This window comes from Carassius auratus, unplaced genomic scaffold (assembly GCF_003368295.1).
Source record: "Carassius auratus strain Wakin unplaced genomic scaffold, ASM336829v1 scaf_tig00008140, whole genome shotgun sequence".
Classification (NCBI taxonomy): Eukaryota; Metazoa; Chordata; class Actinopteri; order Cypriniformes; family Cyprinidae; genus Carassius; species Carassius auratus.
This window is the reverse complement of record NW_020523910.1, coordinates 6,264-28,906: the sequence shown is the minus strand read 5'-3', so window position 1 is coordinate 28,906 and position 22,643 is coordinate 6,264. Positions and strand designations below refer to the sequence as shown.

At 36.6% G+C, this 22,643-nt stretch overlaps 1 protein-coding gene across 1 annotated transcript in view; it reads left to right on the top strand.

The window, feature by feature from the left end:
- Positions 1-10,399, top strand: part of LOC113071799 (thrombospondin type-1 domain-containing protein 7B-like) — a 50,825-nt gene extending 40,426 nt beyond the window's left edge. The window contains exons 14-29 of the mRNA XM_026245112.1: positions 11-319; positions 716-894; positions 2,166-2,171; positions 2,359-2,513; positions 3,014-3,167; positions 3,962-4,100; positions 4,206-4,321; positions 4,409-4,523; positions 5,324-5,469; positions 6,646-6,820; positions 6,971-7,144; positions 7,681-7,776; positions 7,911-7,993; positions 8,891-9,068; positions 9,511-9,598; positions 10,063-10,399. Of these exons, the coding sequence (XP_026100897.1) occupies positions 11-319; positions 716-894; positions 2,166-2,171; positions 2,359-2,513; positions 3,014-3,167; positions 3,962-4,100; positions 4,206-4,321; positions 4,409-4,523; positions 5,324-5,469; positions 6,646-6,820; positions 6,971-7,144; positions 7,681-7,776; positions 7,911-7,993; positions 8,891-9,068; positions 9,511-9,598; positions 10,063-10,141 (2,192 nt within the window). The 3' untranslated portion in view covers positions 10,142-10,399. The remainder of the gene's footprint in view (positions 1-10; positions 320-715; positions 895-2,165; positions 2,172-2,358; positions 2,514-3,013; positions 3,168-3,961; positions 4,101-4,205; positions 4,322-4,408; positions 4,524-5,323; positions 5,470-6,645; positions 6,821-6,970; positions 7,145-7,680; positions 7,777-7,910; positions 7,994-8,890; positions 9,069-9,510; positions 9,599-10,062) is intronic.
- Positions 10,400-22,643: the final 12,244 nt, after the last annotated feature.

Genomic DNA, 22,643 nt, shown 5'->3' with positions numbered 1-22,643 from the left:
AATCTCCCAGGTCGCAGTAAGAAGCGCTGGCGATGCCAGCAGGAAGAGACATTTCCTCTCCTGGAGAAAGAAACCTGTCCTTGTTCTGAGTTTCACACCCAGGCTCAGGGTCCCTGGTCTCCTTGTTTGCTCTCACCAGCAAAAAACATTGCTGGCCATCCTTTCATCCAAGGAGTTTCCCTTCAAGGCCAAAAGACAGTCCAGGACTGGCGAGCTCAGAGGAAGAACAGCGAGTGTGGGCACGGGAAACGCTACAGAGCTCTTGCCTGTCTGGATCACCTGGGACGATTGGTGGAGCCAGCTCTCTGTAGAAGCCCTGGTGATGCACTCTTCCAAAACTATCAAATAAATTACCATTTATAATGAATTTATTATTTATATGTTTTTCAGACCATTTTTATTTTTGCACATTTTGTCACAATTATTTAAATGACTTTTATTCTAAATTTTAAATGAAATTTGTCTTTTAAGATGAATAAATAAATCATAGATTTACCATAACTTTGCAAATTCTTAAAAAAATTTAACTTATGATAAATATTAAGATACTATGGCATTTGAATTTATTCTTTATTTACAAAAATGAATTGCAAAGATGTTGCAAATATATATATAATAAAAATACAATATTTGTTGTTTTGTTTTGTACTATTGTAATTTAGATTGTATGTATCTTCCATGTACCTCTAAAGAAGTGGCGTGTATGCTGTCACAGGTTATGAAGAGGAATCGTGTCATGTAGCCTGTTCTACGGACTGTAAGCTAAGCGAGTGGTCGAACTGGTCCGCCTGCAGCGCCTCGTGTGGAGGGGGGGTGAAAGTTCGCTCTCAGTGGCTACGAGAGAAGCCTTTCAATGGAGGTCGGCCCTGCCCAAAACTCGATTACAAAAATCAGGTGTGAATGATTATTCAGATCAACTTCTACTTTATCGATCTTGTAAGAAATGAAGAAACTAATCAGTCTAAATAAGACATGGGTAGTTCTGAGACCTAGTTATTATTGATAATAGAGCTGTTTAGTCTATTTAAATTAGCCTCAAGGAAAAATCACCTGCTGTGAAATTATACATGCCTCAGTTATATGTGTTCATAAAATTATACATATTGTATCTTCATCTGTGTGAGAGTCACAGAGAACAAGCTAGTGTGTGTGTAAACCTACTGTATAATTTATTATTCATTTGGCCTGGCTTTTGGGGTCTTCCCCAGGTTTCCACAATGTTTCTCAACCACTTGCTGTTCTTTTAAGACAAGACTGGAGAGGACCAAGACCTCCAGGGACTGAACCTCTTATCCCCCCTGCTTTTTGCCTTTTCCTTTTATTTCACTCTTTTTATTTTATATTTCATCAGGGCAGGTCAAGCAACATTAAAGTTTGATGGATCTGAACTGGAGTCGGCAAGAATTTTACTTCAGCTCAGTTTCGCTCATATAAATGAACCACTAAATAACGAATCTATGGTGGGGTCAAACATGTTCCAATAGAAACTAATGGAAAATATGTCCTTTCCTTTTTCCCTTTTTTCCCTTTTCCGTGTTCCATCTTCCTTTGCTTTCCTTTATTTTTACATTCCTCTTCCCTCCTTTTCTTTTTCTTTTCGCTCTGCATTAATTCCATTTCCTTTCCCTTTTCTTTCATTTTCTTTTCCTGTTCCTTCCCTTTTCCATTTCCTTTACATTGCAATATTCTTTAAATTTCCTTCCTTTTTCTTTCCCCTTCCCCTTTTCTTTCCCCCATTAATTTTCTCTTACTTTAATATACTCTGCTTCTGCATCCATTCCATTTCCCCTTCTTTGTTTCTTTTCCCATTCCATTGCTTTAATTTTCGGTTCCTGGTTCCCTTTCTATTTCCCATTCTTTTCTTTTCTTTTCTTTGTTTACTTATTGCTTTACTCTCCCTTACACTATTGCTTTTCTTTTCCTTTTCACCCCTTTCATTTCTTCTTTCTTTCCCCATTCATTTCCTCTGCCTTTTCATATATTTTTCGTTATGTGTCTGTTCCATTTCATTTCTCATTTCCTTCCTTTACATTTTCCGATTTTTCTTTCCCTTTTACCATTATTTTCATTTTGTCTCTTTTCAATTTATTTTCTTTTCACTTCTTTCCTATCCCCTCTGTGGTTTTGCTGCCGGTCATGTTCTGCTGATATGAATATCTACAAAGGCTCAGGTGAGTCCCCTAGAGAATTGTGTGTATTTGTGTTCATAATATTTTGCACTTATGTGTTTATGTGTCTGCTTATATAAGAATTAGAATGCTATTTTTTTTTTCTTTACATACTTGTATACACAGAGACACACAAACCACACAATTGTGTGCATGCTGCCCTAACTATAAACATCTTGTCTGTGATCAGGTGTCTGAGGTACTGCCCTGTTACTCTGAATGCAGTCAGTATGTGTGGGAAGTGGAGTCCTGGTCCATGTGTGTCCTAAACCCACCAAACAATCTCAAGAACTCTGGATCAACCCAGCCTGTGTGCGGAGAGGGCTTCCGGACCAGCAAAATCCAGTGAGATCATTACGTTGAGCCTTGAAATAAGCTAATTATCTCTGAAGTCACTAAAAAAAAGTTTCAATAAAAATATGTTGTCTCGTACTGAGAAAGTCTTTTAAAGTGTACCCGTTCTGCCACAGAACAGCAGCACAGTATATTGTGTTTTACCTCACAATGATAAAACAGATCCTGTGTTCATCACACAGCAAAATTGTCTCATAAGTCAGCGTTCAAATCCGAGGAGAGGTCACAACAGTGCCAAACAGATTCATGGGGTCATAACTCTGCTTCTTAAAGATAAGTGAGGTCGTAACTCTGTCCTTCAGACTAAAGTGAGGTCAGGGGATGATGGGAAACCATGGGTAATGTTATAACTCAACAACATTTTCTGGTTGTTTTTGTGCTCTCACTCTGTAACATTTTTTTATTTTTATTTTTTGCTTAAGAGGTGCCACAATCCCCCTAGACATCTACATTTTAGGGTAAGATCAAATTTGTTTGTCTCTGGCCTAAAGGTGCATGAAAAAGGGAGGAGAAAATCAGGATGAGGTTGTGGATGACTCGCTGTGTGACCAGGAGGAAAAGCCAATCAGAGTCGAGACCTGTCTACTGCCGTGCCCCGCCCACTGTGTGACATCAGAGTGGAGCCAGTGGACCAAATGCACCATGGTCAGTTGTTTGACTGATGGATGAATAGATGGAGGGGCTGATGAATGGATCATAAAATGTTAGGTTGGAGGGAAGCTTGTCATGATGGGATGATTGAAATAAGTGTTTATTCCTTAGTGAATATATTGCAGTGGATTTAACAAATTGGTTCACAGTAGTACTGAAATACATAACAGTTAACAAAAGTTTTATTATACTTTTCAAAAACTGACCCCAGGAGAATAGCAAAAGCTACCATCTTCCTTTTGGATTATGGACTGTTGAGAGTCCAACAAGAAATGACTTCATCAGTGATTAAATAATCTTAATTCATATAAAAAAATAAAGGTGCATTGATTTTTCTGCTGTAATTATGATCAGACAATATTAAGGGAATTTTTCTTCTGCAAGTTTAGCACATAATTTGTGCCATTGTGTTGATTACCAATAGAAATACTTGTGGCCTATCCCTACATTAGTAAAAGCAAGGGAAAATAGTGTTTAGCGTAATGCATTTTTAAGTCTAGAGTGCCTGGCATTGCACATGAATAAATAAAACATTACACTGTTTGGAAGGTGCATGATTAAACAGAGGTGCTGAAAAAGCATTTTACAACTCAAATAGCACAACTGAGTGCTTTACCAAAAATATAAGCTACAAATTACTGCCTTTAAATCCTCCAGAATGTCTTGTCCCTTAGACTTGAAAATTGCATTACTGTAAACATGATGAATAGGAAGTCCCCGTTAGGATATAAATGCAAGATTATGTATTGGTGTATTTGCATATCTGATTCATGCCTGCATTCCTCCAGGATTGTAATGACGGTGATTTGAGGTGGAGGAGTAGAAATGTCTTGAGGTGGCCAGAAGGAGATCATACCTGCCCAGATCTAAATCAGACTCAAGCCTGTGTCAATATAACCTGTCTCAAATACTCCTACGTTTACTCAGGTGCTGTTACAAGCGTGCACATTTTAATAATTTACAGATTGTAAAATGCATTCAGCCCACATGATATAGTGCTGGGAGTGAAGTGTGTTTTGTTATGTTGTAAAGACTGGAGTAGCTGTCAGCTCAGTGAAAATGCAGTGTGTGGCCATGGGATGAAGACCAGACTCCTGAACTGTGTCCGCAGCGATGGGAAGCTGGTGGAACTGAGCATGTGCAAAGAGGTAACTGTACTTTTCTCACTAGAATTCTCTCAACCAAAGCTTTCAAAGGAATCCAGTTAGTTTATTGTTTTCTTCTCTTTTTTTCAGCTGGGTCCTTCACGTGGAAAGCTCTCTGCCCCCTGTGAGGTGGGCTGCCCGGTTAACTGCCTGATTACAGAGTGGTCCACCTGGTCAGAATGTTCACACTCCTGTGGAAACCAAAGTATGATCTCCAATTGATATAATAATAATCATAATAATACTATATTATGATTATTATTTATTAACATTTTATAATTATATAACAATTTAAAACATTTGTTTTTGAATGAAACATAAGTGGTGCTTTCCTTCTCAAAATTTCACAATAAAATATTATATATATATATATATATATATATATATATATATATATATATATATATATATATATATATATGGTAAGATTTTTTTCTTCTTTTTTTGTTATAAAAACATAAGTGGTTATTTCCTTCTGTACATGGCACGCAAACAAACAAATACATAAATCCGTTATTTAAAATTAATAAATGAATATTTAATATTATTTTATAGTCTTTTTAATTGTTTGTTTGTTTTTTTGATGAAAACAAAAGGTTTTTTTTTTTTATACTGGCAAATAAAATTAATAATTATAATAACAACATCAAAAAATTTAGTTATTTATTATTAATAAATGTTTAATATTACTTATAATAATATAACATTTTTAAAGAGAACATAAGTGGTGCTTTCCATTTCAACACTGGCCGGTAAAAAAGAATCTAGTATCTTTGGAAAGATGTTTACACCCTTGAGAGTTCAGTCATGCTTCCTTGAACTTGGCTGTTGTTAGAGACTTAATTAAAAGCTTCAAAATCAGTCTCATTTATCTCAATTCAAGGCTCTGCAGGCCCCATGAGTAAACACTTCCCAGGGCGCTTATTAAACCTCAGCGTGCAAACAGAGCTCTCACTGGACTTCTGATCCCATGTGTTTGTGTCTTGTTCTATGTGAATTTTCCAGGTCAGATGACACGGTCCAGGGTCGTTTTGCAGCCTGCCGGAGAAGGAGGTCGTCCCTGTCCATCTCAGCTTTCCCAAACTCACCCCTGTCCCATCAGGCCATGCTACAGTTGGAGACTGGGGGACTGGAGACCGTGCAGGGTGGAGGTAGAACTGATGCGCTGCACCTGACTGAGTTAAACTCAAGCAAACAACTGCATCTGTTGCTGAGACACTGTCCTTTACATGCACAAATGATCAGACTAAAGAAAATTGGCATGGCTGAAGGCTACTGCTTTCCATTAAACTGTCAAAGCAAACCCATCATATCAGGGTATTCGCTGTGCTCATAGGAGATAAAATCACCCTCGCTGGGCTTTTATGAACAGCTCTGATAGAGTTCTCTTTCTCAATCGCAGATCTTAATGCAGATGTGTCACCACATATAAGTAAACAATGGTATTGAAGAAACCCCTATTCAAAGTTGTATTTGTGTTTCATTTTGCAACTAAAAGTATATGATATACGGGAAATTAAGAAACTAATACTCAACTCAAGTTTTATTTACAAAGCACTTTCAAACCCTTTAAAATGGACCAAAGTGCTGTCCATAAATTATAAGTAAATCTCAAATTCATGCAAACATAACATTTCAACAAGACATAACATAAAGAAAATCATGCAGCCAATCCCCCACAATTCTCCGACGCAATCGAACGCCACAAGCTCGATGAAATAAGCAGGTCTTCAAACCATGTAGATACAAATAAATTGTCAATAAAATAGAAAGTTCCTTCATTAGTGTCTCAGCAGGTCTTTTTAGTAGAATAAATGCTACCAATTAAAGGTGCATTTTTATACCATGTGTAAAATCTCACTCCAGCCTCACTGAAATAGATGGCCTGAGCAACCAAATGAGCCTCTATGACAGACCTGGGTTCTGTAAGCAGCTTAAAAAAATAAATAAAAAAAAAATGTGATTCAGGGAAGCAACACACTTTTTTTTAGCCAATCAGAACCGCAAGCGTTCACAAACACTCTCTGGCTGTGAATCATTTGGCGTGTTGGACACAAGCCCATGCGGAGGCCTCTTCACAATGTTATGAGCCAATTATATTATATTATATTATGGTTAAATCTGGAGTGGTTTCTTTCTACCCACCAGATTTACACTTCCTAAATAACTGAAATCTAGAAGAATTACCTGATATATTTCAGCAGCACACAGAAAATGAATAATACATCTAAATAGCCAAAAAGAACATCACTGTTTAGATCTTTAGATCTTTAGACAGCTGAAATCCTCTAGCGCTCTCTCTGTAATCTATGTCTGTCTGTTTGCAGGGGGCCGACTGTGGCGAGGGTGTAAGTCGGAGGGAAATATCCTGTGTAGTGCACTGGGGTTCTCTTTCAGGTCCTCCTCAGCCCATTCCAGTAGAGGATAAAATGTGTGTAGGAAACTCACAGAGCAAAGTCAGCGAGACTGAGTTACTGCAGCCCTGCACAATCCCATGTCCAGGTCTGCATCCCACTAAACACACAGCTAAATAATTACACCTTAGTGATGTTTTGATAGTGATATTGATCCTAATGAAGAGTTCGTTAGTGATGAATCAGCACCTTTGATCTCGAGGAGCTCATCGGCTGTAATTTCCATCTCGCACGTCAGGAGAATGTCACCTAACCAAATGGTCACCTTGGAGTTTGTGTCAGCTGCTGTGTTTGGATGGACGGAGTTTTGAGACATGGGGTCGACAGGCTCGTTCTAGAGCCATAGTCACCCAGGTCCCGGAGAACCAGGACACCTGTCCCAGCCAGATGTATGAGACACGGCCATGCCGAGGTTTGTGGGAAGCCAGAGAAGAAAAACACCAAACAGTCTGATTTTTTATTTATTTTTGTAATATTAGAACGATTTCTGAATAATGTGACACTAAAGACTGGATTAATGCTGCTAAAAAAATCCACTTTGCCATCATTCACAATATAACTTTTTTACTGTATAAAATAAACAGTAAAGTGCATTTTAGGTGAAAATGAAGTTAGATTTTTTTTTGTGAAATAATGTCAAATTTATTTTTTAAGGTTAAAATGTATATATTTTGTTATTTTTTTCACACGCTATGTATTTCCGACACACTGATTCACAGATATTGATGAAGTACCAGTCCTCCACATTTAAAAGATAAACCCAAATAAACCCGTTTCTCTCTTCCTCTCTTCACCTAGAACATTTCCAAGCTGTTGTTTTGCCACACTTTTATTTCCTCTCTGGCTATTTGTGAAAATAGCTCCAAGACTGAGAAGTGATAGACAGGAAGTGTTGTTCAGACACTAAACCAGAAAAGCACTGTAGTGTGTTTTTGTCTGTTCTTCCAGGAGGAACATGTCTTAGTTATGAATGGATGACCGGTGAATGGAGGCATAACCGTAGACTGGTTTGGTGCCAACGCTCTGATGGAGTCAATGTCACAGGTGTGCACTACTGCATTAAGAATGCATTAATTCAGAAATCATCTTATTTACTATCCTATTTTTAATAGCTTTTTAAGCATGGGAATGCACAATGGCAGATTTTAATCTTAGTGCATTTTTATCTTTTATCTTAGGAGGCTGCATTGCTCAGAACCAGCCCTCTGCCGTACGACAGTGTCACCCTCCCTGCACCAAACCCTTCTCCTTCTGCACACAGGTGACACCCAGAACACTGTGGACACACAATCTTAATCATTCATCCAAAATGTGTTTTTGTTGTTTTTGTTGTTGTTTTTTTAAATTCTGACAAATGTTTTTTTTTTTTTTTTATTAAAATTCACAAAATTTTCCTCTCCTTCCTCCCAGTATTGTTAGTTAATTAAACTAAAGCAATTAAAAATCATTGACATAACTGAAATCATGCTGAAAGAAAATCTGTGACCCTGGACCACAAAACCAGACATAATGGTACATTTTTCAAAACTGAGATTTTTATGTCATCTGAAAGCGGAATAAATAGGCCAATATTTGGTTGAGATACAACTATTTGAAAATCTGAAATCTGAGGGGGCATTATACAACTAAATTAAATAAATTGAAGTTGAAGTACTAAAATTACTAAGACTAAACTGAAATAAAAATCGACTAAGGAAATATCTGCAAAAATAATTAAACTAAAATTAAAATTAAAATGGAACATTTTAAAATATATTCTTACTCTTGTTCTTGTATTTGAATCATAAATAGGATTAACGATTTAATAGAAAAAAAAAAACTGTCCATTGTCTACAGCTAAATATGATGTGTTCTTGAGAATACAATACAACTGCTGTTATGGTTACATCGCCCCGTCCATGTTTTACAACAATGTAACATTTACCAGCAGTGAATACTGTTTTTATATGGAAATGAACTGTGACAGATGCTGAGAGTTTATAAAGTGTGGTCTCAATTGACAGTCTGTTATGGTGACATATAAATGCCGGTATTATTCATCTCACCTTCTAATGCCGTGCAATTAACAACTGAATAGCTCCATATGTGGAAAACAGCACTTTTCAATATCTAGCTGTCACCAGTCTCTCTCCCATCACTCTCTCTGTCTTTCTGTTAGAATGAAGTCTGTGGTTGTGAGAAGGGCTTCACGGAGGTCATGACCTCTCATGGGTTCCTCGACTACTGTACCAGAACCCCAGGACTGGACCATAAGAAGGCAGATGTGAAGACCACCGCAGGTCGTCTTAGACCAGAGCACCACATCCAGGACTGGGCACTGCAGCCTCTTGGACCAGGTACTAAAAAAAACAGTTCTCTGATGAGTTAGAGTAGTTTGCAAAAGCATGATTAAAGATGCAATGAGGCTGACTAGTGAGTAGATAAGTTAACCTGTTTGGTGTGATGTTTAATGTCCTGAAAACTTGTTGTTGCCCCATTTCACCACTTGTTAGCAACCGCCTTTTTCAAGACGAGTAAAACCTTTTTAAAAAATCCAAATGGGGTATTAATGATGCAGTTTATGTTGTAGAATAAGACATGAAAGTATATTGAGCTTGTGTTAAACACACACCTTAATTCAGATATTTAACCAAAAACTCACACGTCATCCCTGCAGCACTGTATCGGGTAGATTATTTGATTGACAGATAATGGTCAGCAATTTCTCCCAAGCCTTCTCTGAATCATTCTGATGAGAGTTTTCTCAACCAGATGATTCATGTTTCTTTTGATTGACAGATGGCCGTGTCAAGTTGTGGGTGTACGGGCTGATGGCGGCCGGGTTTTTTGTGATCCTCCTCCTCATCTTTATGTCCTTTCTACTGTGGTGAGGCTGACTTTTTACATGGCTGTACTAGTTTAATGTTTTTCTTATGACTCTATCACTTTCTTTCTTCTCACATAATAAAACAATCAAGGTCCTAATCACCCTCCTGTTGGTTTATTTTGCCATAATGACTGCCTGACTGAACATTATCTCTTGAATAAATAACTGGCACTTTACGATAACTATGTAATAACTAGGTACTAACCCTGAACCTATCCCATGTAGTTACCTTGTATTACCAGAACTTTCTTAATAAATACACTGTAAGTACACTATAAGTCCATTAAGTACACATACTGTAAAATAAAGTGCAACCGAAATTTGACAATGTATGTTCTGCACTCTAGTGGTGATAGTTTATACTGCAACAAAGTTTGACTCAAATCGTATTTTAAGTGGTTGTTTTGAATTTAAATGTATTTAGACATTGTTGCATGCTTGCATATGCACATTTTGCATTTCAGTAAAAACCAAGAGGACAGTCCCAGCAGCAGTCCACAGAAGGCAGTGGCTCTGGCGTATGATGGGGACGTGGATATGTGAGCCCACTTTGAGTATGCAAGGCTGAAACATGCTTAAAACAGACATCTGGTATCCTTCAGACCACAAAACATGGACCATGAACATTCACAGCAGCACACGAGCTGAGCCAGACCAGAGATGATGTTGACTGGATGACTGATGTTTAAACTGCGAGGCTAAAACTGCTGGAGAACTTGAGAAAGTTCTCACACAGCCGAGACAGAATGTGGCATCATGTCTACAGTACCATAGCATGAGTGTGTGTGTGTGTGTGTGTGTGTCTGTTTGCGTGTGTGTTTGTGTATCAGGGTGCAAGGGTCTTGTTTAATGTCCATTATGAGGAAATAGTTCTCTATGTTAAAGGTATCATTTACTCATAAATAAATTTTTTCGTCCCCCCCCCCTCTCATTCCAAATCTATATGACTTCTATCTTCTGTGAAACACAATTTTTTTTTAAAGAACATCCCAGCCACTCTTTTTAATTGAATCACTTTTATGATGCCTATGCATCCTTTTTGAAGCTTTAAAGCCTTTGTCCACATTCAGTGTTAATGCATGAAAAAGAGCATCCTTAAAAACATTTAATTAAAGATCTTTTATGTTCTGCAGAAGAAAGTAAGTCATATAATTTTGAAGTTACATGAGACAGAGATGATGATAGCAGAACTGTTATTTTTGGTGAACTATGCCTTTAATGATCCCTAAAAAGGGATGGTTTCTGATGCACTACATTAGTGCAATCTTAAGTACCATATTTATTCATTTATGTTTTAAAACCTATAAAGCCCTATTTGAATCCTTTAGGTGTTAAACAATTCTTTTGAATTTATTCACCTTGATCATATATTAAAACGCTTCGTTATCCTTGGAAAGGTTGTGACATGTTCTTTTGTAATGTGTATGCTGTGAATATTTTCTATCTGTGTCTTCGAGTGTTTTATAAATAAATCTAAAAATCTCAGAGAGGAGTCTTATATTTAGATAAGCGGGTTTCATGCGGTAGAACTTTAACATGCCGTGTTTCAATCTCTGGTTGTGCTCTTTGAGATTTCTTTGTCTTTGCGGATCTGGAACGGTGCTGCTGTCATTTCTGATCAGTATCAGTACACTGAGCCAACGTCTATAATGGGCCAAGCACAGATTGTCATGTTCCTCTCATGAATTGTAATTAGAATGTGCATTAGTTACAACAGATGAGGGGAACGCAGGTGCTACAGCGCTGCATGCAGGTTCAAGGGCCAGTAGGTGGCAGTAGGATACAATTATAGAAACTCCAACTGTGTGGTATTTGCTTGATTCTGGTGTGCTGATATAATGCTCTATAAGCAAAGTTAAATAAATAAAAAAAAAGAGAGAGAAAGAGAAATTTACCTTTTAATTCATTTTAAAAAATGTTGCAGAATTATATTAATACAGGCATAATAATAATTCAAACCCGTGTGATTTCCATGGTACAAAAGAATAAGAAGTTTAGAAGAATGTTCGAGTTGCTTCCATGCAATGAATATTGCATAGCCTACAATAATTTGTCATTCTAATTTGTCTGTCTAATCTCATTTGTGCTTGTTCATAGCCATTCAGATTAGTCTGACATGCCGTAAACTACTCCTTTAAGAGTGCCCCTGAAGGGTGAACCACCAAGCCAAGGGGAAAAAAAAGAACCTTGAAATCTTTTTAGCATCTGCATGCTGTTAAATACTCAGTCGTTGGCATAAATGCTAACAGAAAATGAAATCAGCAAATGTGACTGATTTGGAAAGTTGTTGATCGAGTGTGAAGTGTTTGAGCGAGTTTTCTATACGACTCACTTTGGAACAGGTCACTGATAGGGTTATCCAGCAGCCCTGATTTCAAAATTGGATTATTTGTTTTTCGAAAGGAGGTAAATGTCTTTTTATTACTCTCAAAGGAAAATAGTATAGGTTATTTGGACCTTGAATTATTTTCTGTCTAGCTAAATTCAGCAAAAGATGATCAAATTACCCATTATAGGCAAATGGGCGGCCCACAGCAGCAGTCTTTTTGCATCAAAATGTATTTTGTCTCTCACAATCTGGTTACTGTTGAAGGACGACATTAATTTTACATGTCCATTTTTGGAACGCCAAATCAGACGTTCTGAGGCCTTTCTTGCAGATATGTGGTTGTTTTAGACACAGTTTACGAATTTAATTTAGTGCTCGGTCATACAGAAGACCTCTCATCTCCTCATTCCTCCACACTCTTACCATCTTCTCCCCTCCCCTCCTTTTCGCTCCTCTATCAGTGAAGAAGTGCATTAGAGAGCTCTCGTTCTCGCTTGTGTCTCTGTGTGCCTTATCAGAAGAGATAAGCTTGAGTGTTGAGGTTCTAATATGGTTCCAGCCCAGTGGGATTCTCCTCACGTCCCCAAAGAACAACAAACACATACATCACTGCACCCCGAGATCAGCTTCACTCCATGAGAACAGACACTGCCCAAATCAACCACCTTTTTAACCATCACCGTCCCAGTTTACTGAAAGCAACTGAGATTGCCCAGAATTTGCACCTAAATTAGTTCACCCCCCCCCCCCCCCAAATTGCACATTTTGTCATAAATTACTCATCCTCTAATCATTCTAAACCTGTATGTTTTTCATTCTTTAACACACCTTAAAGATAAAATTTTATTTATGATGGGTAGCATATTCTGCTGTAATGCTACACCTTTCCCCTCCCATACATGATGTAACACATTTGTGTTTTGGGGTTCCCCAGAAGAGTCATATCATATCATATCACGCTATTCAGTAAGTCAGTGTTGCTGTGTTGCAAGAAGCCACAGATTTACAATGAAAAAAATCTGCCTCAGCAACAATAAGCTTCGCCAGGCACTTTCTAGAGGGCAGCTCACCTTCCAAATATTAGTAAACCATTATAAAACACAAACACTTAGTGGAAGGCCAGTAATGAGAGAGATAAAAGAGCGGCAGAGTGAAGAAGAAGAAGAAGAGTGTTGGTGGAGATAACTCCCGTCTTTTCATTACTCCCTTTTCTCTTTCATTAAAAGCTTTTTCCAGCTTCTCAGCCCCCGGCTGAAGACTCTGAAGAGAAAGTGTAATTGTGCATGGGAAATTAAGTCTGCGACTTGCAACACTATTTAAAATACTGAGTCCCCAAGGGTAAAGAAGTCTGTTATAAAAATGACAACCAGTGTTAAGAAAGCTACTTTAAAACTCTAGCTTGTCAAGCAAGCCGACTTAGTTGAAGGAGTTTACAAAAAAATGAAAATTCTGTCATTGTTTACCTAACCTTCATGTTGTTGCATTGCTCGCTTTCTTCAATGTCACACAAAAGCTGAATTGTTAATACATATCATGACAACTGTTTAGAATTTCCTCAAAACACCATAATAGTATCGTAAAACTGCTCAATATGACTTGTGAACTGCAATATACTGTACAATACAGTTTAAGTTTTTAAAAGTCACTTGATAGCTTTATGTGAAAAACAGACCTTAATTTAAGTCCCTCAAAAGTTCTTGACATTAACCATACCCCTCTCAAAGAAATAGAGCTTCTGAGAGAAACAACGATAACATATCTGTAAATGATTTGTTCTTTTGAGTTAGGCTGTTTCAGCTGTTTCAGTTCACAAAACTGGTATGGATTTGATTTATTATATATTATATATATCATAGTTGTTTGCATTAATTGCAGTCTGCATTGACGTCACAGTTGTGTTTTACTGTGGTATGTGAAGTGTATAAATGAAGCAGACTCACTCCCTTGGTCAAAATCGAGGGTCTGAGGGTCCATAACTCCTTAATCCACTTGACAAAGTAGAACGCAGCTGGGAATCCCAAAGAGAAGGCTTAGGTAAGTTTGCATCATCCTGAATCATTCGTGAATCATTATGTACATCGGTACGTATCAACTCATCTAAATTGAGGGAAGAACATAGTTGAATATAGAAAAACGGTGGCGTTTTCCTTTAGCTCACACTTCTATGATGGCTTGACTTAACAACCGGATGAGAGAACAAATCATTCTTTTGACTCAGATCTTATAAAATAATGAAACAATGAATCAACTGCACAAAACTGGTCAAGATTATTTATTTAAAAATTAAACTGACTCAAGAAGCGGATCAGTGACCTACCCAGTACCAGAATAAATCATTTACAGATTGGACTGATCTGGATCTCTAATTTAACTTACTGACTCGATTTGTTTGCAACTTGAAAAGACAAGTACACTACCATTTGACTGAAGTTTGACTGTTTGGGCTTTTCTCCAAGCGATTGATGGGCTTATTTAAACACAATTCCATTTTTTTTTGTAGTGGACAAAGAGGAAGTACATCATCACATTTCTTTGTGTAGCAGTGTGACTCATGAAGCATGAATAAGAAACCTCTTATCTTGATGACAGATTGCTGTAAAACTGCTGTGTTTTCTCCTCCAATCAAATCTCGCATTCGTTCTCTTGTGGTAATTTTAATCAGTTAGTCTGGCGGAGTGCACAGGCCAACATTTTCCCCTTGGGATCAATAATGGTATTGATGACAGTCCCGATAGAGGCAGTTCAAGCAACCCGTCTCCACAGAGCCACATCAATTTCATTTTCTGCAATCCATTCGAATCAGGTGGCTGCCAAACACCATTGTTTTTCACCTCGCACTAGACAGGTATTATCAATCACATACAGAGAATGGCCTGTCCGATCAGGCCAGAGTTATGTGCAGTCGGTCTTTCTCAGGGACATTGTCCCTGGCCTCCGCTTTTGAGAGATGAGATTCACTGGGTGCTTTACACAAATGCCGACAGGTTGCAGTGCAGCTGTTGTGTGCTGTCCATAGGCAGAAGTGTTCAATCTCTTGATGTCTGACGTATGCAACGTGATGGTGCAGAATCTCTCGTTTTGTTTTGCAGTAGCTCTACCTGTGCTGATTAGATTTATCTGGAGATGAGAGTATATTTTGACTTGTACTGTAATCATATCCCCGTTAAATCTTTATATATTTGAAATTGTGCTATGATACTGCTTTTACCAAAAATACTGTTTCAGTAACAAAGTGCAGTTATTGTAGATAGTATAGTATTATTCATATAATATAATAGTAATATTTTACATTTCAATTTTAGTGTCATTTATGCTATTATAGTTTTTGTAGATTATATTAAATCAAGAGTTTTTTATATATTCTGTTTTCACATTCATTTTAAATGTTTGGTCATTTTGTGGATTTTTTTGAAAGTTTTATTTTAGTCTGGGGTATTTTCAATTTTAGATATTTAGGCAAATAACTAAAATAAACTAAGTAATTAATTAAACTTACAAAGATGAGCAATGATGCCTTGACAACTACTTCAAATAAAATAAATTCAGGTTTTACATAATATTATGTTATTTTATTTCAGTTAATGTTTATTTTTTTAATGTCAAGTAATTAAAGTCTTCTTATGCGGTATTTGTTTTTTAAAGTTTTTCATCTAATATTTATATTTGATGTTGTTTTAAGCAACTGTAGAGAAAAAAAATCTACCCTGTTGTGCAAATTCATTTATTTCATGAATCTCTTTTTGTCTGTTTCTGTACCAATAAATCTGTACATCACTGTGGTTATGTGCACAACAAAACAAAAACTATTTACAACATATGTTCAACAAAATAAGTTATTTATTTGTAGAAAATATCTATTTTTTTTCATATTCATAATTTTCATATTTCTCATATTGTTTTTTTGGTTAAACTTCAGACCAGAGGACATGATGAAGCTGTCTGCTGCTCCTTATTAATGGACTTTCTGCAGTATCACAGCCCTAGGCAACAGAGGGAACTCAGATGCAGCACTCGATGCCACGTGAAGTGTTTCACGTATAAAATTTATTGGTGCACCTCCTTTTTGTCAATAATTCCTGCCAATGTAAATGTCAGGGCAATGCATGAGAATCCATTAGACACGGCAGCAGTAGCCTGACCTGTGGCATCACATTCAGTCACAGTAGCCTATACCCTCATTCCTTTTAGGTCTCCAAAGAAATATATTCGAAATGGGGTGTTAATCCTGGATCATAAAACATGAGAGACTACCATGGGCATGTTTTTTTTTTTTCAAGACATTTGCCAAGTATGTTAACCCATCCAAGTGCACACACACAGCAGTGAGAATAGATGTGTGTGATAAAGCTCTTCAGACAAACGTATCTGTTGTGGAAACCCACAATCTGCGGTTAAACCAGGGCAATGTAAAAGTTGTGTGACACATTTATAATTTTACATTGCACTACAAAAAGTGTATGTATATTTAAAATTGATTATTAGATTTATCTGTTGGTCAGTTGTGGTCTGTGCAATACATTTTAAAGGTCCTAACCCATCTATTGTGTTTTATTGTTCTTCTCATGATAATAATATTTACTATAATATATTGAATTTGATAGGTGTATCTCACATTGTCTCACAGCAACATTAAAATAGTGTAGATTAGTGTACGATGTTTTAGAACATTTATTTATTCTGTTTAGTGTCCATTTCATTCATTTAACATATTTAATTTTGGGCCCATCCAAGTTATTTGAAATATTTGATTTCTTTTTTTTTTTTTTTAAGTAATTAATTTCCCTGGTAATTAGTTACTTTTATAATAATGCAATTTAGTTACTATTTGTGAGGACTAATAACTATAACTAATTCCCTTTTTAAGTAACATGCCCAACACTGCTCACGAAAGGGTCAAAAAGCTGTATATTTGAAACAAAAATAGTAGAATTTATATTTATATATGCTAGTGGAATTGTGGAAACTTCCTTTGAGAAATACTGCAAGCGCAGTGATACAAACGGTGAAACGGTTGAAGCTCTGTTATCAGTAGAATATTGCTTGCTTCTCAGCCAATCAGATTCGAGGACCAAAAAGATCATTGTCTGTTTCCGTAATGAGAGTCTAATGAGAATCACCACTGAAAATAAATGGTGTAATAAAATGGCTATATTAAACACATTACAGTCATGACAATAGTAGGGGAAAATGTCATTGAAATAATATCCTATTTTTTTTTTCATTTACTTTATTTGTTTATTTTTATTTTATTTTTTTGGAGTAAAATGTGGTTGATTCATCTTAAAATTCAATTCTGCTGCTGGGAGTTTGAAGTGAGGCTCTAGCCTAATCTTAATTAAAGGGCTTGATGGCAAAAGGCGGGGTTGAAAAATCCTGCAAAAACAGATTCATTCACAAGGAGAGAGAGGGGGAGAGAGAAAAGAGAGAGAGACAATAGCTTCCTAAATCCCATGCCGGATTGATCTTCCAGCTTGTGGTGTTGGGATTTCTGTAATTATGGCTGAACTGAGTCCTTGACCCACTTTCACAGTCTTATCTCTCTCCCTCTTTCTCGTTTTATTTCTTTCTATCTGTCATTCTCTCACTCTGTCTCTCAGTCCGTATTTTTCCTCTCTTTCATGCCATCTTTCTCCTGCTCACTAAACTGCAGAAGAAGTGCATGTGAGTAGAAACAGCAGTGTAGATGCTATTATGTGAGACGGAGATGGCCGAGTGCCCGGGGTGTTTAAACTGTGAGAGCTCGCTCCAGCGGGGAGAATTACTCTCCTGCTTTCTCTCAACACCACATTTGGCACCTGAGGCCTGCCCTGGCAAAACACCTCATCATCCCCCCAACCCAGAGACAATTCAGCATGGCACCACAATCCGCTCTGTAATGCGGGACCTCAACCACCGCTGGCTCCAGGGAACCGTTGGCCATCTAATATTTCATTTGATCCATTTCTTCTTGGAGATGAGAGTCAATAGACTTGCTCAGGGCAATGTTTGGTGGTAAAGATGTTCTCTTTTAATACTACAGAGCAAATGTGCCGAGACAGAAGACTCAGCTCATCTTTATTCCGGCCAAAGCGGGATGGGCTTGAAGGGGTGAAACGCTTGAGTTTTACTCTGAACCTCATTTCAAGTGTCATACTGGATAATTTTTATGGCATTGCACAGTTTATGATTCAGAACGGTGTCGGAAAAAAAGTGTCATCATGTTTAATTTTTGGTGAATGCATATCTCTAGATTGAACTGCAAGGGTGAATCTTAAAAAATAGACTTTTCTTCTTTTAGGATTTTTTTTTCTTTTTTTGGATTGTAACATTATTTTAATGACAATTAAGCATATTTCCAACAGGATTCTTAATAGCATAAATAACAGCTGTATTCTTATATATGCAAACTCACTGTTTAATAGCATATACAATACAACAATAATAAATATGATAAATGCCATTTTAATATTTTATATATTAAATCATATTTTGGTCTTATGGTGATGAGAACTGGTCTTTTTTAAGCTTAATATATTTCTAATTTCTTTTGACAGGTTTCACCTGTAAACATTTTTCAGTTATGTATAAAACATCTATGCTTTTTCACTCTAAAGCATCAACTAACAGATTCAGCAGAGTTTCCATATTCAAGTTGCTATAAGGTAATCAGCAGGCAAATACTGCTGAGCTCCAGGAGCCATACATCACTGTCACCCCTCTGCTCTTATCCATGACGACCATTCCCAAGCACTACCAGGGCTCCTCAGCCAGGAGGCTAATCGCATCTACATCCTCCTTCTGCACATCCTGAAAAAATGGTGATGAATGCATCTGTTAACACATCTGTGGTGGTGTCGCATAGACATGGAACCAGTTGAGGGTTAGTGTATAAACATCTTTTGTTTAATCCCTCTATCGCGGTTTGTTTGATTATAATGATTTTATCTCACAAAGAAAATATGTTTCTATAGGATCCTGAACCTTCTGCATAAGAATCATTTCACATCGTGTTATCTCTTGACTTCACTAATGTTTGCTGGTGTTGACTACTTGCAATGGTCCTCATTTGTAAGTCACTTTGGATAAAATCATCTGCAAAATGAATGTAAATGACAATACTCGTCCTTTGTTCTTCAACCATTGGGTCTCATGACAGTATAGAAGTCATTCAAACAGCCCATTTTCCTCTACGTGGACATTGACAGCACCATTTATTCTCTTTTGATCGCGCTGATACGAAGCCTGTTGTTGCTGCTGTTTTCAAGACATCATGCAAAATTCCTTTGCGAATAAAAAGCACCTTGGAGTGCAAGTCCATCTGGAGAGATAAAGATGCCTGGGCTGTGGGAGAGATATTTTCAAAGCCAGTTACATGGACTGTTGCTTTAAAATATATTTTCAGTTCAACCACAAACCAACAAAGACATGCTAACTTTTGTGATCACTTTATAGAATGTTCTTTCAATAGTTATTAGACAGCTAATAGCTAATAGATAGATCTATATACACATAAATTAAATTTATATTTATAATATTTAATTTATATTTATATTTATAGTTATAATTTATTTATTTATTTTTTAATTTTTTTAATTTAGATAGACATAAAAAAATAACAAAATACATAAATAAATACATCAAAGATTATTGAAGGACTTTTTACAAAATAAATAGTATTAAAATTTAAAAATTTGTTAGAAAGTTAATCAAAACTGATAACTGCTGTTTCTTTGTAATTATTTGTAAAATTTACAAGGAATTTCTGAGCAGAAATTGTTTCTACATCAATTTTGTTTTCAGTGTATATATCTAGATATGAAAATTGATTTAGTTTATTATCATGTTGCACTGCAATGTATATACTGTATTTGTTAGATAAGTAAACACACAAATAAATAATCAGGACTACTTTTGAAAGGGGACGTATTTCTGTTTGACTACAGTCTTATTCATCGAACTGCAAGTGTCTTTTTAATTTATTCAAATAATTTATTAATTATTATTGAGCTTCTTGTGGAAAGACGTAATTCTAAATCAATCAGAGCATCAAGGAAATGCCACTTAATTAATCTTTTCGCTTCATTAGATTTACCGATCATAATTAAATGATTAGTAGATATGAACTTTGTATTCTAGAGTACCACTCATGCATTTCTCCCCACTGAAAATTAAAGCGGCACAATCTCATATGATTGAAGAGAGATTGAGGACAAGATCTTGAGTGTTGCTTGAGATAATATTAGATTGAATTCATAAATGGGAGTGTGTGTTTTGCGTGTCTGCTTGCAAATGGTTTAAGTGTCATTATTCTTTTCATGAAATTTCAGATTTCATGGAATATTGCAAGGAATCTCGCCAGCCTGGTGTTTTTGCACCCCTCTGCTAGCAGTTCTGCTCTATTCACAGAGACACCTTGCTTTTCCCATTCCTCTTGCAGGGTTTCATGTGCAACAGAGTATGCCCTACAGCCGCGGTGTCTTAATGTCACAGGAAAATTAAAAAACTTCTAGCTTCGCCAAGGGCCTGAATCTTAATATAGACCCTTGCTAAATCCAATACACTGGAGATTATGACCAGGTGACAGGGTCAGTAAGTACTGATTAAAACTGAGGTCAGAAAAAGGTGGCTTTTGAAAAAGAGTGAAGAAGGAGAACAAAATACTCTTCTGAGACAGTCCTAAGGCTGCTCTTGTCAAACACTGTAGTGTTGCTCGCATTTAATTTCAATTTCATGAAATACAGACCTCTAATAATTGCTCAGATATATGTTTTGATGTCCTCTCTGGTCTGATATTGCTAAAATAATGTAGGGAATGAATAATTGTAGTATTGAGTGGTACAGTTCAGGCTAGGTTAAACTTGCTTTCTCTGTCTGAACAGATATTGGATGATGTTTGAATGTTTATTTCGCTCAGGCTCAATAAGGAAAACACCCAATTTAAATATTTTCACAGCAGTCAAATAAGACATTGTTTGTGACATTGTCAATTAGTGTTGCTATTAGCATATATTAAACCTTAGTGTAAAGATTAGTGCAATGACTACGTTAAATCACTGATGGCTAATGACCTTCAAAGAAAAAACAATCCACAAACACTCAAGGACGCAATTTCCTCCCAAGACCTTTCTACTTTTGTTTTCTCCATGATGTATAAACGAGTTTATAGTGGTCTGAAAATAAAATAATAAAATAAAGAAAACAGATGACATGAATTTATATAATAACATTAATCAAAAGCATTACTTTATATAAGGTTTAAATGATTATTACATTCAATAGTTGGAAATGTCATATACAGTAGGCTACACTTTGATTTAAACGGATTTACTATAAGTAACTATTTCAATGAAATGGTTCATATTAAATATTAATATTAAATCTGTTACAGAATTAATTTCATTATCACCTTCATAAATACGAATGTAATGTTATTAAAACATGATTACACTCATTTGTAATAACATTAATAAACATATATTGCTTTAATAATTAAAACATTTATAAATATTTAAAATAACCAAATTCCGTTATTCAAGAAGTTTAACTGAATGTTTTGAAGGGTTTATCTTTTACTGCTGAATGATTTGCAATGATTACAGGGTACACCCCCCACCTCACAAATAGCAATTTCTGCCCAATAAAATAAAAGATAAAAAAAATAAAATAAAAAATACGATGATCGATTTGTTATAAAATTGTACATGACTTTTTAAGATTTCATCAATTTCCATTTCCATTTAATTATTTTAAATCATCTTGTTATGCCTTGAAAGCATACTGAAGCCCTCTAGTGGGTCCAGGTGTTCTGTCCTACCTACCACAACCCTAATCATACCCTTACAGTACTGCAAATACAGTAATTATGTGTTATATTCGCGGTTGTAGCTAAAAGGGATACAGTTACAGGAAACCAACAATAAATATTATTTTCTACCAATTAGATTGCGTTTTTATTAACGTCTAGAACTACCCCAGCCCTAAACCTACCCTTACAGTAATGCAGATACATTAAATATCGTTGTTTAGCATGAGACAAAGGACGCGATATTGATGTGCGCGTGCGCAGTACACCCGCGTAGGAAAATCTGACAGGGTAGGATAAAATGTCAGGACACCGGCCCCCTGGTTGTGAACCACTGGACTACACTACGCAAGTATATACTTTTTTTTCAACACATATTATTAATTAGTGTAGTGAAGGAGACTAACTAACAAACTGAAGAAAATAGCACTGAATAAAATATGTGCCTATTGTTTGATGGCAAACTGTTTAAACCCTTGAATCCAATAATTAGCCTTGTGTGTTTTCACGTGTGTTTTCACCTCAGATCACAGGGACGCTTGTGCCGTAGAACAGCTTTTCACTCTCTTCCTCCCTCACGAGCCCACGAAAACATTCTAAAAACACAAATTTAGATAGAAGTACAAACAGAGCTTTAAACCGCGCTGTCAACGGCAGAGATGAAAGAGAGTAACCCGTCGGAAGCCTGTCAAACCGTTGACATTCCCGCGTTATCTGCACAGCGCGAGCTGCTGGAAGCGCGCGAAAAGCGTGTCTGCTGACCGATTCGCCGTCTCGCGCTCCCCTCCTTTCTGTCCTTTCTTCTGACAGGCAGTAGGAGAAGAGGAACAGAGAGACGATGGCGTGTTTTTTTTTCTTCGTCTTCTGTTTCTAAAGCGAAATAAGGATAATTTCTTGGAAACCCAAGACAAACAATGTGGTTTTGTGTCGCGCTG